An 18,305-nucleotide genomic window follows, 5' to 3' on the forward strand; every position below is an offset into this window, starting at 1 on the left:
ATAATCTACATGGGTTTTTTTGACATCACAATTTACATGGGGTTTTTTACATCAAAATTTACATGATTTACACAACTCTTCAGCTTACAACACTCTCAGCATTTGTGTTGACGTTCTCCTCATATCAAATTAAACTAATGAAACAACAAGCTTACATTATTATTTATCTCTGGGTTAGGAGGGGTCTATGAGCCAGTAGACCCCTCCTAACCCAGAGAGAACGAATTTGTCATCCTGACAATCTATTATTACTTTTATTTCAGTTATAAGTTACTTTGTGAGTTTGAGCTGTACTTGAATGTTATCAAAATAGCCCCTGCCAGACACCTTTTCTGCAATATTTCGGACAACACAAAACCATCTTTGCAATAAGCACCCTAGAGGTCCCATCAGTGTCTGTTTAGTTGAATTTGCTGTCGTTTAAGATAGCCTACATTGAATTTGCTGTCGTTTAAGATTGCCTGTAGGCTATTTCATCCTGTGAATGATTTGTAAACCACGAACGCATGTGTGTGTCGGATGCCATCATTGTTCTTATGAAGAGAGATTCTAGTTTGAGTTATCTCCCCTCGCACATGCTTTTATAGATCCCAGCAGAGCGGGGTCTATAGAAATATAGACCCCGGCAAGATATCCAATCAGAAAGAGTGTTACAAATAAGAAGGGTGACATAATATATATCCCCAGCTTCATCTGAGCTAGATATTCAACATTTGTCTGTGGGGTATAAAATCGACCAATGTCTACTGTTTGGGGGTAGACCTCAATGTTACCATACTATGGTGTAGATATGAATATGTTGAGGGGTTAATGAGAAATTCAATATAGACTCTGACTGTCATTTTGTTTTTCCTATTCCTGTGAATCGGAATTATGGGTCTCTTCAGAGGTTCCCAAATAATAGTAGTCACAGACTTGAAATGCATAATCTAGGATGACATGCTGGTGGCCATTTTGTTTTTTCCTGATCCATCCCAAATTGGAACAAGGATGGTCATGTTTGTCACATTATGATCCGTTTATATTTTTCACTCAATATCCACACAAAACTGACATAATCTGAAGGTGGGGAGTTACAGGGTGAACCACAGTTACAGTGATGCGTATCAATACATTGGGAAAGCTCACATTTTTATGGTCCCAAAAATACTTCACAAATTCAGATGGAATTGAAATATGATTAATGTGCACCTTTGGTATTTTGTGATTTTTTTTCTTTCTATCCAATCTTTATTTCCGAAGACATTAAATATCACAGAATACCGGCGAGAGATTAAACCTGTTATATTTCATTTCTAAAACAATTTCAAGATGCACATTCAATTATTTCCTGAAGCAATAATAATATGCTGAACAAATAAAATTATAGTGTTATTGCCCAGGGCAGTTAATTAAATCAGGAAACAGCAGAGCCTAGCTCTGAGAAATGACAGAAAATGACATTGTTTTAATTCAGTGATCGTATAATTAAGCAATATGATGTTAAGTTTAAGTGTATCTACATTTGTTTTAATTCAGTGATCGTATAATTAAGCAATATGATGTCAGGTTTAATTGTATCTACATTGTTTTAATTCAGTGATAGTATAATTAAGCAATATGATGTTAAGTTTAAGTGTATCTACATTTGTTTTAATTCAGTGATCGTATAATTAAGCAATATGATGTTAGGTTTAAGTGTATATACATTGTTTTAATTCAGTGATCATATAATTAAGCAATATGATGTTGGGTATAAGTGTATCTACATTGTTTTAATTCAGTGATCGTATAATTAAGCAATATGATGTTAGGTGTAAGTGTATCTACATTGTTTTAATTCAGTGATAGTATAATTAAGCAATATGATGTTAAGTTTAAGTGTATCTACATTGTTTTAATTCAGTGATTGTATAAATAATAATACGATGTTAGGTTTAAGTGTATCTACATTGTTTTAATTCAGTGATCGTATAATTAAGCAATATGATGTTGGGTATAAGTGTATCTACATTGTTTTAATTCAGTGATTGTATAAATAATAATACGATGTTGGGTATAAGTGTATCTACATTGTTTTAATTCAGTGATCGTATAATTAAGCAATATGATGTTAGGTTTAAGTGTATCTACATTGTTTTAATTTAGTGATTGTACAATTAAGCAATATGATGTTAGGTATAAGTGTATCTACATTGTTTTAATTCAGTGATCGTATAAGTGTATCTACATTGTTTTAATTCAGTGATTGTATAATTAAGCAATATGATGTTAGGTATAAGTGTATCTACATTGTTTTAATTCAGTGATCATATAATTAAGCAATATGATGTTAGGTATAAGTGTATCTACATTGTTTTAATTCAGTGATTGTATAATTAAGCAATATGATGTTAGGTTTAAGTGTATCTACATTGTTTTAATTCAGTGATCGTATAATTAAGCATTATGATGTTAGGTTTAAGTGTATCTACATTGTTTTAATTCAGTGATCATATAATTAAGCAATATGATGTTAGGTATAAGTGTATCTACATTGTTTTAATTCAGTGATCGTATAATTAAGCAATATGATGTTAGGTATAAGTGTATCTACCAGACAGAATTCTCATGATAGCTCTTTCTTGTCCTCTCCTGAACGCATCGTATCCAAACATCTTCAAGCCTTTCCAAACATCCTCTGGGGTTTCTAAAAAAACAAACATGAATTGATGTTACTCCATTAACTGTTAAATGGCTAACTCCTGTATAATGATATGTAAAAAAATATAAAAACAAGAGATCCCAGAGGGATCTTGGCGCCCACCTTTGTACCATCTTTATTAGTTCTTTGTCAGTTCGATCTTTTCTCTTCTTTCTTCTAATCTGTTTGATCGAGTCATGTTAACAGTAAATGCTCCTTGAGGTAACTTTTGATCTAAAGTTAATACTGATGTGTATGAAAGCCAACCTTCAAAGTGAGTTTGTCATTTCACATATTTACTAGTACAGTACTTAATGTGAAAGAAATAGAATCGATCATTGCAATATGAGAAAGATCTGTTTAGTTCATCTTTTAATCCATTTTGTTTTTATGATCAGTCTCAAAATATAACATACACAACGAGGGATCAAGGGGAACCTACATTTAAAATTTGAGAAAGATCCCTCCTGTACTTCCCGAGAAATAGCAATAACAAACTTTCAATATCAAAATCAAAGATGGCTGCCTGTCGGCCATGTTGTTTATCCGATCAATCTCAAAAGGTTCCCAGCACAGCTAAGGACCAAGGGGTACCTACATATAAAATTTGAGAAAGATCCCTCTGGTACTTCTTGAGAAATAGCGATAACAAACTTTCAATATCAAAATCAAAGATGGCTGCCTGTTGGCCATGTTGTTTATCCGATCACTCTCAAAAAAATGCCCTGCACAGCTAAGGACCAAGGGGAACCTACATATAAAATTTGAGAAAGATCTCTCTGGTATTCTTGAGAAATAGCGATAACAAACTTTCAATATCAAAATCAAAGATGGCTGCCTGTTGGCCATGTTGTTTATCCGATCACTCTCAAAAAAATGCCCTGCACAGCTAAGGACCAAGGGGAACCTACATATAAAATTTGAGAAAGATCTCTCTGGTATTCTTGAGAAATAGCGATAACAAACTTTCACGTACATAATAATAATAATATACAGCATTTATATAGCGCCCTATATAATTTGTAATAAATATCTAAAACTATTAAGCTTGCTAGTATCTTTGTCTGAGTTTGAACACAGATGAACTTAGTTTAATATGTTAATGGGCATTTATCGGAGATAATTTACTTTGTGTTTCTATGATTATACAGTCGTTTATGCGAAAGGAAGGGATAAGTGACTGGTTAGTTTGATTTTGCCATGAGGTCCTCGAAGGGATAACTGTTGTGAAGGCCCACGGCATATTTTCGGGGTCATCAAGATACGTGTGCTATTAGATTTACATAGTTTATAATATTACCGGGTTCAGTAAAATGGTATGATTTGATTATATTGCTGAATTAAACGATTATTTTTGGTTTTACATACAAGATTTAAATTAGTACTTATATGAATACCCGGCCTCTTCTGCCCCAGCAATATATAAAAAAATCAGAAAGGTTTTGTCCCATGGTTGAGGGAAGGTATTTAGCCCCGTACCATCTGTACCGGTCACATTCTGGTACTAAATTCAAAATATATTTATAAATATCTACTTTATGTTTACGCCTATTATCATTGTTGACATTTAATTGTAAATGTATGATGGGAGAAGGCTGTGATAAATTGTAAAAACTTGTGCCCCATCCCTTGTTCAATTTCATTGGCAACAAATATGTTTAAAGCTAAATAAATTTAAATTCTGAATATTGGCAAGCGTGCAATTAACTTCTGATGATGAATAATTACTGTTCAATAAGTTTGAATACAGACTCAGAAATCATATTACTTGGTTTCATAGCGCGGTAAGAAGTTGCAGTTGCCTGACGGCCCCTCTCTGGGGGCCCCTCTGGAAACCGTTTCCTGCTGGGTCAGGTGACGTTATTGGCGCTATTTTTAGCAGGGCTTTCCCGAACAATTCAAGTGGTCAAACAGGACATTTGGAACGGACTATGAATATGAGAATAGCGAGGTAACATAAGTGTAAGTGCATACAATATATACATTCATTAAAAAAAATATGGCTCTTCACGTGATGTCCCTTTAAAAGAATTTTGATTTGAATATTTTTGCAAATAGTTATTGTCACCTTTGTTTATTTCAGTATTTGATATTTTGTCTGGAGATCTCCTACAATTTTTGATCGATTTCTTTGAAACTTGTTAGGCTTTATTATCATGACATGTTGTTGTGTTTCCCCTGAAAAGAACTTTGATTTGACAATTTTTGCAAAAAATATTTTCCTTTGTTTATTTCAGTATTTGATTTTTATCCAGCGATCTCCTCCTACATTAACAATAACTTTCATACGTTTAACAAGCAATGTGCACATAATTGAACAAATAAAAGGGTGGTATTCCAGTGTCTCACCACAGTAACAACTTCATCATTATTGTTGGTTTTAAGTCCACAGACAACAACATAGTCCTACAACTCATGATAAGTATACAAGACAAGCTGTTTTTAAATCTTACAGTGGTAAACTATGTATTTGACAGACAGTTTCTAATGTAAGAAAGTGGCCTAAAAACCAATAAAAACCAAACAGAATAGCATTATTACAGGTAAGATAAACTAGCATTGCAAGCAATTTATAACCCCCTATCTCCAGACACATCTGGCTAATAATATGCTTAAAGGGCCATAACTGTATATAGTAGGCTTGGAGACCTGATTTCAGAAGGTAACATTCTGATATCCAAGGAGAATGGCATATAGTTGGTTTACAGGGTTTAACGTCCTATCAACAGCTTAGGTCATTTAAGGACATGCCTCTTTGTGTGTCACGTATGTGTGCATGTGTATGTGTGCCGGAGACAGGGTATGTTGGTGTATTTGCTTCCTTGTGATAGGGTGGATCTGATGCCGACTTTATAGTGCTATCTAACTGAAATACTTTCCGCCCGGTCACATTATACTGAAAACGATTGAACAAGTTGTTGCCATTACCCTAAATGATTAACGTTAAGCAGGGAACAACAACTATCATTTTTAAGGACTTTGGTATGTCTTGTTGCCTTCCTAACCTGGAGGATCGTCTAACATTAAAGCCAAAACTGAGGTGTTTCCAAGCGAGATCTAGGGAAAAAAAGGCAGCCAGAAGCAGAGAGAAATGTTAAGATCCCAAATACTGCAATGGGTGCAGCAGATTTATTTTGGTCACTTTTGTGTCCCCAAGTAGATGGCACAAAAGCAAATCTCCAATTCTGCAAAAAATCTGTACTGTTTCCTCAAATTACAAGAGATGACCATCAAACCATCAGCAACAATTTTCAAATGCTGTTGAACAATCGAGACTTCTGGGCGAAATAACCGATGTACAGTCTGCCCTTACCTTCTGTACAGGATGTGATAACCGAAGTACAGTCTGCCCTTACCTTCTGTACAGGATGTGATAACCGATGTACAGTCTTCCCTTACCTTCCGTACAGGATGTGATAACCGATGTACAGGCTGCCCTTACCTTCTGTACAGGATGTGATAACCGAAGTACAGTCTGCCCTTACCTTCTGTACAGGTTGTGATAACCGATGTACAGTCTGCCCTTAACTTCCGTACAGGATGTGATAACCGATGTACAGTCTGTCCTTACCTTCTGTACAGGATGTGATAACCGATGTTCAGTCTGCCCTTACCTTCCGTACAGGATGTGATAACCGATGTACTGTCTGCCCTAACCTTCTGTACAGGATGTGATAACCGATGTACAGTCTTCCCTTACCTTCCGTACAGGATGTGATAACCGATGTTCAGTCTGTCCTTACCTTCCGTACAGGATTTGATAATGTGATAACCGATGTACAGTCTGGCCTAACCTTCCGTACAGGATGTACAGTCTGCCCTTACCTTCCGTACAGGCTGTGATAACCGATGTACAGTCTGCCCTTAACTTCCGTACAGGATGTGATAACCGATGTACAGTCTGTCCTTACCTTCCGTACAGGATGTGATAATGTGATAACCGATGTACAGTCTGGCCTAACCTTCCGTACAGGATGTGATAACCGATGTACAGTCTGCCCCAACCTTCCGTACAGGATGTGATAACCGATGTACAGTTTGTCCTTACCTTCCGTACAGGATGTGATAATGTGATAACCGATGTAAAGTCTGGCCTAACCTTCCGTACAGGATGTGATAACCGATGTACAGTCTGCCCTTACCTTCCGTACAGGATGTGATAACCGATGTACTGTCTGCCCTAACCTTCTGTACAGGATGTGATAACCGATGTACAGTCTGTCCTTACCTTCTGTACAGGATTTGATAACCGATGTACAGTCTGCCCTTACCTTCTGTACAGGATGTGATAACCGATGTACAGTCTGCCCTAACCTTCCGTACAGAGTGTGATAACCGATGTACAGTCTGCCCTAACCTTCCGTACAGGATGTGATCACCGATATACAGTCTGCCCTTACCTGCCGTACAGGATGTGATAACCGATATACAGTCTGCCCTTACCTGCCGTACAGGATGTGATAACCGATGTCCAGTCTGCCCTTACCTTCCGTACAGGGTGTGATAACCGATGTACAGTCTGACCTTACCTTCCGTACAGGATGTGATCACCGATATACAGTCTGCCCTTACCTGCCGTACAGGATGTGATAACCGATATACAGTCTGCCCTTACCTTCCGTTCAGGATGTGATAACCGATGTACAGTCGGCCCTGACCTTCCGTACAGGATGTGATAACCGATGTACAGTCTGCCCTTACCTTCCGTACAGGATGTGATGACCGATATACAGTCTGCCCTTACCTTCCGTACAGGATGTGATAACCGATGTACAGGCTGCCCTTACCTTCCGTACAGGATGTGATAACCCATGTACAGTCTGCCCTTCCCTTCCGTACAGGATGTGATGACCGATATACAGTATGCCCTTACCTTCCGTACAGGATGTGATAACCGATGGACAGTCTGCCCTTACCTTCCGTACAGGATGTGATCACCGATATACAGTCTGCCCTTACCTTCCGTACAGGATGTGATAACCCATGTACAGTCTGCCCTTCCCTTCCGTACAGGATGTGATGACCGATATACAGTCTGCCCTTACCTTCCGTACAGGATGTGATAACCGATGTACAGTTTGCCCTTACCTTCCGTACAGGATGTGATAGCCGATGTACAGTTTGCCCTTACCTTCCGTTCAGGATGTGATAACCGATGTACAGTCTGCCCTTACCTTCCGTACAGGATGTGATAGCCGATGTACAGTTTGCCCTTACCTTCCGTTCAGGATGTGATAACCGATGTACAGTTTGCCCTTACCTTCCGTACAGGATGTGATAAACGGTGAAATAGGGGGCGGCACTATTGCCTCCTCCGGGGCCGATCTTGTGATCCCAGCCTCAATCTGAACATCTTCGTCATCCTCGTCTTCAGAAGAATACTGGGAAACATCTAAACACAATAGCCACAACTACATATGTACATCTAGGCCAGCAGAGGGTAATGCCTCAATACAAAGTGTAATTTACTGTAAACAGGGATGGTGTCTGGTCTTCTCTTTGTGTAAACACTACTGTAGACATTTCAACAAATAAATACCTTTTTTATTACTGGAATAACTTTGTACCAAGAACAATCTACTGGTATATATTTGCAGTCTTTTAAGAGATTTGGTCTGAAACTATTTTGAGTGCACAAGATAAGCTCTGCCAAAATATGGAGAAAATTAATTCTGACACCCAAATGTTTTATCAGCTATGGACCCAGATGTATTCATCAACATGTTTACACATGTTATATTAATTAACATTTATAAACATTATAAAATACATAGTAATTCAATGAGGAGGGTGAATTTTATATTGGGCGAAAAGTTTGACAGGACAAAATTCTCCTGGTATACAGTATATAGATACCAAAACGCTCAGGTGGCTGTTCAATGCTGTAGAACATGCTCGGTTAAGTATTATAAGTGGATGATCATTATTAAACACATTTATTAGGACAAAATTAACGTCTGACATCAGTTATTAGATTTTCCAATCTGGACTTACCCTCTGTGTCCTTCTGTGTCTTCTTCACCCTTTTCTCTTTTTTGACCTCTGACTTATTGACCTTGATACCCTTTGCCATCATTGCTGCCTCCTGCAGACTTGGGAAATCCTCTTCAGTGACAGGTTCCTCGTGTCTGTCACCACCTCCAAACTTTCCAGATTTTGAGGAGCCACCTTTGTAAGGTACAAGTGATACACAATTACCAGGAAGTCCATGGTATGACTTAGGAAATTTAACAAAGCTGCATGCAAGGCCAATGAGTTAACCAATCAACCAATCAACCGGTAATTTAAAATTTAGGACTGTAGGACAGTGAGCAAACCTAAAATATCTTACACCTGTATATATTTCAGGGGCTAACCTAAACTTTTTTCTATTCTTTAATAAATTTGGAAAGCTTACCCGGACATTTGTTTGCCCAATGACCCGGCTGTCCGCACTTGAAACAGTTGTCTCCCCTACTAGCACTGCGGGCGGCCATCTTTTGTTTCCACATGAAGCGCTTGTGCTGCGGTCCTGTCATGCCTTTACCTCCTTTACGCTTGTAAGTTTTCACTTTCATATTAAGGCGCACAAAATTATTCTGGGAGACTTTTCTGAAAAACGAAACATCTTTACTGAGCTAACTCTAATCAGCTATACATTAGGTGTAAATACAGGCCGTATGTGAATGGGCCAGAATCTCTGTGTACCACTTAAGGCAGGTCTTAAATCTAGTTTGAATTGCAGAATGTAAAGTGACATTTGCAGATTACAAAAATCTTGTTACTGTACATGTCTGTATGCTGTGTAAAGCTTGAAGAATATACGTGGATATGATTACAAAGTGGACCTTAAACTGACAAGATGTACCTTTATACTGACAAGGTGTACATTTATACTGACAAGGTGTACCTTTATACTGACAAGGCATACCTTTATACTGACAAGACGTACCTTTATACTGACAAGGTGTACCTTTATACTGACAAGGTATACCTTTATACTGACAAGGTGTACATTTATACTGACAAGGTGTACCTTTATACTGACAAGAGGTCCAATGGGCCTGGATTACTCACCTATTTTTCATTTCACATCTGTGACATTCGATGAATTTTAATGTCAGATTTTTTAAGTAGGCTAAATATCATTACCATACACATTATGGATCTTTGTTGGGAGATTCTTTAAACCAATACCTTCTGAATCTTAACTGAACACTTTTAACTCATCTTACTTCATACCATTAACCTACCGTGAAAATATCATGATCCTAGTCATCGAAATGTTAAAAAAATAGTGCCGATTTGTCTGAAGTAGGTTGAGCTACTATGACAGAGCGTCGCTTGCGACTCAAAAATAAATGATGCATGGTACCTTGAAAGCAGGTTAAGTTCATTCATTTGAACAAACTTAAATAGCCCTTTATCCCAACAGGCTCCTGTCAAATAAAATCAACCTAGCCCTCATGGTGCTTTTAAAAGATGCTAAAAGGTTTAAACAAATTTGGCTCCTGTGACCTTGAAAGTGGGTAAGGTCATTCATTTGAACAAAATTGATAGCCTTTAATTCAACATGCTACTGGCTAAATATCATAACCCTGGGCCTCTTGTTATTCTGAAAAAGTCATTTAAAAAACTTGATCCCCTGTGACCAGCATATTACTGGCCAAATATCATTATCCCGTGCCTTTTGTCCATCCATCTTTTGGGATCCATGCTAGGAAGCTGCTAGACACATATCATGACTCTATGCTTATTGGTTCTTCAGAAGAAGATTTTAGTAAACACTTTTTTCAGGCTTCATCCCAGGAAACTACCAGTTGAATAGCATGAATATGGGCCTATAAGATCTTAAGAAGAAGTCATTCAAAGATAAAGTTCATGGATAAAAGACAGACAACAGATATCATACTGAGGCAGAAGCTCACTTGCCCTTCAAGTAGGCGTGCTAACAAAGTGGATCGTTACACTGACCCGGAGTTAATCTTCAATTGTCAAGCTACAAATCAGGCTCACACATTTAGCTGAATCTAACATACATCATTTTATTTCTATTTGATAATTGCTGACACTAAATGCAGCTTCATACAAGTACAACACACTGTCAGAAGCTGACAGAAAAACATTGTCCTGAACTTTTCCAGATCATAAGGAAGGCTGATATCTTGAAATTAAAGTTCTGCTGGCAGCAAAAAATCCAATTTTAGGAAATTGATTTCACCGCGTTAAAAGGCTTCTTTGGATTATATATCAGTGCAGCTAGCTATTGCTTTGAAATTCCCCACTTGTGAAAACATCATTAACAGACGTACCCTAAACGCCCGATTAGGTGATCCAGACACAAGTAATGGTGGGGAGACTGTAAGTACAGATCTTTACAGACAATTGTTATTATACACTTCTGAAAGATTATATATCCAACCATTGCAACAAACATATATCTACAAGGATTTAGTCAGGAGTGCAAAGGGTCTGGCACCAGGAATCATTTACCGAATTTCCTTAAAATTTGAAGAAAAAAAATTCCAATCTATTCTGTTTGCTTATTTGTCTTTTTGTAATTTTATTCCTGAAAACTACTTAGAAAGCAACAATGAAATAGGAACCATTTTCGAGAAGTTTCTTCTCAATTTACAAAATTATAATTGCAACATGGTAAAAAGACATAAACAAGAGGCCAAATGTGCCTGTATTGCCCATCACAGTGGAACAAGTTGAAATTTAGTTAAATCCTGGCACACTGAATCTCATTACTCTACACATTACTGGTCTTTACTGGAGGATTTCAATACTCTACACTTTAGGAATCTTTGTTGAAATATTGCAACAAGCTTAACTCATATGACCTTCAAAGTTGGTCAACATAATTTGTTGGGGTCGTACACACTCTAGTCATTTACACCAATAAGCTACATTGTACAAGCCAACTACGCTTACCTAAGGACCTTTGTTACATAGAAGTGGTTTAAGAAAGACACATTGGACTCTGTGGCCTGTAGGTAAATGTCACTATATAAATGTGTTAGCCCTTAGGATGCTACCACCAATTTATATGACTCTATTACTCTTGGTTATTCAGAAGTCGTTTAATGGTTTTAACACATTTCAAACAATTGACCTATAAAGTGGGTAAAGTTCATTCATTTGAACAACTTGATAGCTCTTCACCCCAACCTGATACTGGACCTATGTGATGACCCTGAGATGAAGGACGACCCACACTGCACCATGTCATAAGCTAACTTGTACCACCATGTCATAAGCTCACTTGTACCACCATGTCATAAGCTCACTTGTACCACCATGTCATAAGCTCACTTGTACCACCATGTCATAAGCTCACTTGTACCACCATGTCATAAGCTCACTTGTACCACCATGTCATAAGCTCACTTGTACCACCATGTCATAAGCTCACTTGTACCACCATGTCATAAGCTCACTTGTACCACCATGTCATAAGCTCACTTGTACCACCATGTCATAAGCTCACTTGTACCACCATGTCATAAGCTCACTTGTACCACCATGTCATAAGCTCACTTGTACCACCATGTCATAAGCTCACTTGTACCACCATGTCATAAGCTCACTTGTACCACCATGTCATAAGCTCACTTGTACCACCATGTCATAAGCTCACTTGTACCACCATGTCATAAGCTCACTTGTACCACCATGTCATAAGCTCACTTGTACCACCATGTCATAAGCTCACTTGTACCACCATGTCATAAGCTCACTTGTACCACCATGTCATAAGCTCACTTGTACCACCATGTCATAAGCTCACTTGTACCACCATGTCATAAGCTCACTTGTACCACCATGTCATAAGCTCACTTGTACCACCATGTCATAAGCTCACTTGTACCACCATGTCATAAGCTCACTTGTACCACCATGTCATAAGCTCACTTGTACCACCATGTCATAAGCTCACTTGTACCACCATGTCATAAGCTCACTTGTACCACCATGTCATAAGCTCACTTGTACCACCATGTCATAAGCTCACTTGTACCACCATGTCATAAGCTCACTTGTACCACCATGTCATAAGCTCACTTGTACCACCATGTCATAAGCTCACTTGTACCACCATGTCATAAGCTCACTTGTACCACCATGTCATAAGCTCACTTGTACCACCATGTCATAAGCTCACTTGTACCACCATGTCATAAGCTCACTTGTACCACCATGTCATAAGCTCACTTGTACCACCATGTCATAAGCTCACTTGTACCACCATGTCATAAGCTCACTTGTACCACCATGTCATAAGCTCACTTGTACCACCATGTCATAAGCTCACTTGTACCACCATGTCATAAGCTCACTTGTACCACCATGTCATAAGCTCACTTGTACCACCATGTCATAAGCTTACTTGTACCACCATGTCATAAGCTTACTTGTATCACCATGCCATAAGCTCACTTGTACCACCATGTCATAAGCTCACATGTACCACCATGTCATAAGCTCACTTGTATCACCATGCCATAAGCTCACATGTACCACCATGTCATAAGCTCACTTGTACCACCATGTCATAAGCTCACTTGTACCACCATGTCATAAGCTTACTTGTACCACCATGTCATAAGCTCACTTGTACCACCATGTCATAAGCTCACTTGTATCACCATGTCATAAGCTTACTTGTACCACCATGTCTTAAGCTTACTTGTACCACCATGTCATAAGCTCACTTGTACCACCATGTCATAAGCTCACTTGTACCAACACCATATGATAAAATATAAGCATGCTGCATGTTGGCATTGTCATGTTGCACACTCAAACTCAACCTGTTTATTTCTTTTTTATTTAAATTCATAAACCTAGTTATATTTCTTTACTAGCAGCACACTGTCTCACCGGAAGGCCTGGATGTTGTGTTATAGCTTATTTCAGCTGTAGCTATATTTATCACTGGCTTTCCCAAGAGATAAACTGACTTCAATGGACATTGGCTTCAGGTCATGTCCTTATCAACTACATAAACTTTTGTAATTAGGAAATATCCGACTGATTTAAAGGGTGCGTGTTGACTTAATAGCCCCTTTAAATTTCTGAAAATTTTGATTATTGCATAGACAACAAGAGTACCGTGAGTGGAGCATTATATGTGCACAACAGACTTGTGTAATGAATGAAATGGGGGAAGGTAAATACATGTCTGTGTAAAGTAGAAAGGTGTACTTTAACGAGTCAAGGATTGATTAACCAATGAGAAATGTATGTGTTGATGCATGCTATGGAAATGTTCACTGCCATAGGAATAGTGCTGCTGAATCTTACTAATGTATATATGTGCATGCAGCTCGTCGTTCTCCTGTGGAACTAGTTGCTGTCACAAACAATGGTGTGATGCCAAGTGAAAAATCTAAGTTGTAAAGTGCCATTTATATCAGAATCCACAGTTTATGATAAACCAATCGGTATCTGATACCTGTGACTTATACAAAATTCAATAACATTCAGCTGAAAACTTTGGGACGAGTTGCACTCATAAAAAAGTGTTATGCCGAGGGAAAATTCTGAGTTGCACAAGGCAACAACTCTTGTAACAAGAGGCCCATCAAGTTATCAACATGTAATATTCAAAGTATCATTTGCCATTATAAACCATAACAAATTTTGCCCCCCACCCCTCTCCTTCCCCAGGGGTAAACGTGAGACCCTAGGGTCATAAAATTCACAATTTTGGTAGAGCACCTAAAAACCCTTCCATCTATGAAAAGTATTTGATTCTACCATATCTGGTCTTGAGAAGATTTTGAAATTTCAGTCAATTCAACCCTTTTTTGCCCCACCCATCAGCCCATGGGGGTCAGTCAGGGCTCATATGTGCATACTATCAAACTGCTACCCAATACTGATAATGCTAACCTAAATTGAATTACTTCCAATCGCAATTACACAAATGTTGGTCCAAAATGTGATTTCCCTTTATAAACTATAGTAAAGTTTACCCCCTCCCCAGGGGGAAACGTGAGACCCCAGGGTCAAGAAATTCACAATTTTAGTAAAGCACCTTAAGACCCTTCCATCTATGAAAAGTATTTGATTCTACCATATCTGGATCTTGAGAAGAAGATTTTTGAAATTTTAGTCAATTTGACCCTTTTTGGCCCCGCCCCTCAGGCCCCTGGGGCTGGGGACCATATAATTCACATTTATAGTTGACCTTTGGCCATGGAAGGTTTCTGCAAAATTTCATTGAAATTGGTTCAGGGGTTTTGGAGAAGAAGTTGAAAATGTAAATTGTTTACGGACGCACAACGCACAACGCACAACGGACGACAGACGGACGACGCCGGACAAAAGGCAATCGCAATAGGTCAGTTGAGACTTTGTCTCAGGTGACCTTAAAATTGAAGCAGAATCCATTTGATGATATGCAATTTTTCATAAAAAACCTGTGTCACATACAAAATTTGATAACATTGAACTGTATACTGTGGGACTTGTTACACTCACAAGAAAGTGTGAATAGACAGATGGACAAATGGACAAACAAACAGATGGAGAGATGGGCATCGTGGTATCAATATATGCTCTGCTTTACAAGCAGGAATCTGCTTTACAAGCAGGAAGAGATAAAGAGAGGGTGAATGAACAGCACCAAACCATCTTACCTCCCTGGGGCTGCTGCTGACTGTTTTCTGGGAGCAACGCTGGACTTGACATCATCTCCACCACCCAACAGATCTCCTGTATCACTAGGGGGCGCACCTGTACTACATATCTAAAGGGAAACAAAATCACAGACTAACAATACAGAATAAAACTCTGCAAATATCTGTTATAACTCAATAATTTAATCTTGCTTGTAACAAGCATTTTCATTGGCTTAAAAATTTATGTTATCGGCCCATAACGTAAAAAATGACGTCGCCGTTTGTAACGTCGCTTTTGATTGGCTGATACTGAGCGCTTCGTGGTTTATTTAGAGTACACTCCGTATTTTTGTGTTATAGCTCCATAACATGAAAAATATATTCAAGTTAATCCTTAATTGTCTATAACAACTTCACGTATATAACTATCTGTTATAACTCATTGTATATAACAACTTAACATATATAACAACTTCAAGGGGAAGAAGCAGAAAAACAGGGAAAATATGATGATCTAATAGTAAACATAGCTAACATATTTACATTTTCCTCAACTTCAGTTTTTTTCCTTTTTCTTTGAGCCTCATCTTCACATTTGTCTTTCTTCCGCTTCCTGTTCTGCTTAGAAATGATAGGAACATCCTCCTCCTCCTCATCTTTACTTTGCTCCGTTTCCATAGGAACACAGTCAGGTGTAACCGTCTCTCCTGTCCATTTCTGGTACGTCTTCTTAGTTGGTGCAATCTTTACCATTTCTGTTTCTGCACACTTTGCTGCGACTTTATTTATGATATCTAGTTCTATGTTGTCGCTGTCTTTACGGAGTTTGGATGTTTCTAAGTGAGATTGTTCTTCACTCTCCAGTGACGTGTTTGTTCTTGGTTTTTTCTGTCTGGGTTTTTTGGTTGCTATGCTGTGTAGTTCAGTATCATACTCTGCTTTCTCAGTATTTACTGTACCATCAATTTCGTCGTCCTTTGGTTCACTAAAATCGTAGCTGTCCTTTGATGATTTGGGTAGGACTGGAATCTGATTTCTGACCTTACAAGTTGTACTGTATTTATCATTAACAACCACTTCCTCCTCTCCTGACTTAGGAAGACTGTAGGATTTCTGACTTGAAAGAGAAACAGCTTTTCTAAACATGTTTAACTTTGAAGATTCTATGGGTTTTTCTTCTGTCTGATTGATCACTTGATCAGAAGACATCAGGTCTATATCATCTGAATCGTCACCAAAACAAGTAAAACTCTGCTCCTCGTCTCCAGCTGGTGTTACCGTAGAGACGCATTGCCGCGCCGCCTGCTTCCACTGTCTGCTTACAAAGGACTGCTCTTTAATCTCTTTCTCACCAAACTTTTTAGAATTCGCGAATAATTTACTGCCGAGGCCTTTTAAGTAAACATTGTTTTTCTTCGAACTGTTCGGCTTCACATCGACAGAACTCTTTGGAAGTTTTTTATCAAACTGCTTTCCCCAAATCTCTGGCTCTGCAGCTGATTTGTCTGTACATGTCCCGTTGTCATGGTTTTCATAATATTGTGTTTTAACTGAATTATCTACACATTCCTCCTCATTGCCTCCATCATCCAAATCTGTAAACTGATTCTCAGAATTGACTTTGTTGTGAGGTGCAACACCGTGTGAAGTACCCCCGTCCTTATCCTTCCCCGACTCTTTTGAGGAATTTGTGTCATCAGTAGCCTTTGAACATGATGAATTTATCTTACTCTGAAAAGACAGAAAATCAGATTAAAGTCACACAGAATAAGATGGTTACAGATCATAGGATACCTGTCTCAATATTCAGTTAAAAGTTCTAAGGTATCTGAAAACGGACACACAATTTATATTGACCAATTTCAATCATCTGACCTATAATAATTTTGTTTAATTAAATGGGTCAAAATCCAACAAGTAAGTTTGGATCAAAGAGACAAGAAGTTTTAAAAAATAATAATTTGAGGTTCATATATAACGCTTTATCACAACCTAGGTCGTCTCAGAGTGGTTCACAAATTATTATCTGTGATTTTTTGGCATTTGCAATCACCCAATATCTTTCTCAACTCCCTGGGGAGTATACAGCTGGTTACGCCATTTAGGCGCTCACACCTAGCATTCAACAATTCCAGCACTGCCCAGCCACATACTCATTTACAGCTGAGTAGACTGGAACAAGTGGAGTGTTCAAAGATACAACACAGTGCTGTGTCGGAATTCAAACCTGCGACCATTCGGCCAGGAGCCCAGCGTCCTACCACTAGACTATCCTGCCTTAGTGTGAATCACTGTAAAGAGTTAGTGTTACAAGCCCCTAGATAACCTCTGACAGTACCTTCCTTAGTGTGAGTCACTGTAAAGATTTAGTGTGACAAGCCCCTAGTTAACCTCTGTCAGTACCTGCCTTAGTGTGAGTCACTGTAAAGATGTCGTGTGACAAGCCCCTAGTTAACCTTTGACTTAGTGTGAGTCACTGTAAAGATTTAGTGTGACAAGCCCGTTAGTCACTGTAAAGATGTCGTGTGACAAGCCCCTAGTTAACCTTTGACTTAGTGTGAGTCACTGTAAAGATTTAGTGTGACAAGCCCCTAGTTAACCTCTGACTCAGTGTGAGTCACTGTAAGGATTTAGTGTTTCAAGCCCCTAGTTAACCTCTGACAGTACCTACCTTAGTGTGAGTCACTGTAAAGATGTCCTGTGACAAGCCCCTAGTTAACCTCTGACAGTACCTGCCTTAGTGTGAGTCACTGTAAAGATTTCGTGTGACAAGCCCCTAGTTAACTTCTGACAATACCTGCCTTAGTGTAAGTCACTGTAAAGATTTCGTGTGACAAGCCCCTAGTTAACCTCTGACTTAGTGTGAGTCACTGTAAAGATTTAGTGTGACAAGCCCCTAGTTAACCTCTGACTCAGTGTGAGTCACTGTAAGGATTTAGTGTTTCAAGCCCCTAGTTAATCTCTGACAGTACCTACCTTAGTGTGAGTCACTGTAAAGATTTAGTGTGACAAGCCCCTAGTTAACCTCTGAC

The 18,305-nt window shown here is 38.5% G+C and overlaps 1 protein-coding gene across 1 annotated transcript in view; it reads right to left on the bottom strand.

Moving 5' to 3' along the window:
- The window catches only part of LOC110462649 (ATP-dependent DNA helicase Q4-like), a 291,960-nt gene that overhangs the window by 255,349 nt on the left and 18,306 nt on the right, over positions 1 to 18,305 (bottom strand). The window contains exons 5-10 of the mRNA XM_021516717.1: positions 15,817 to 17,004; positions 15,292 to 15,401; positions 9,060 to 9,253; positions 8,657 to 8,830; positions 7,923 to 8,054; positions 2,576 to 2,668 (exon numbers count right to left, since the gene is read on the bottom strand). Coding sequence (XP_021372392.1) covers positions 2,576 to 2,668; positions 7,923 to 8,054; positions 8,657 to 8,830; positions 9,060 to 9,253; positions 15,292 to 15,401; positions 15,817 to 17,004 — 1,891 coding nt within the window. The remainder of the gene's footprint in view (positions 1 to 2,575; positions 2,669 to 7,922; positions 8,055 to 8,656; positions 8,831 to 9,059; positions 9,254 to 15,291; positions 15,402 to 15,816; positions 17,005 to 18,305) is intronic.

Source organism: Mizuhopecten yessoensis, unplaced genomic scaffold, assembly GCF_002113885.1.
Source record: "Mizuhopecten yessoensis strain PY_sf001 unplaced genomic scaffold, ASM211388v2 scaffold1461, whole genome shotgun sequence".
Taxonomy (NCBI): domain Eukaryota; kingdom Metazoa; phylum Mollusca; class Bivalvia; order Pectinida; family Pectinidae; genus Mizuhopecten; species Mizuhopecten yessoensis.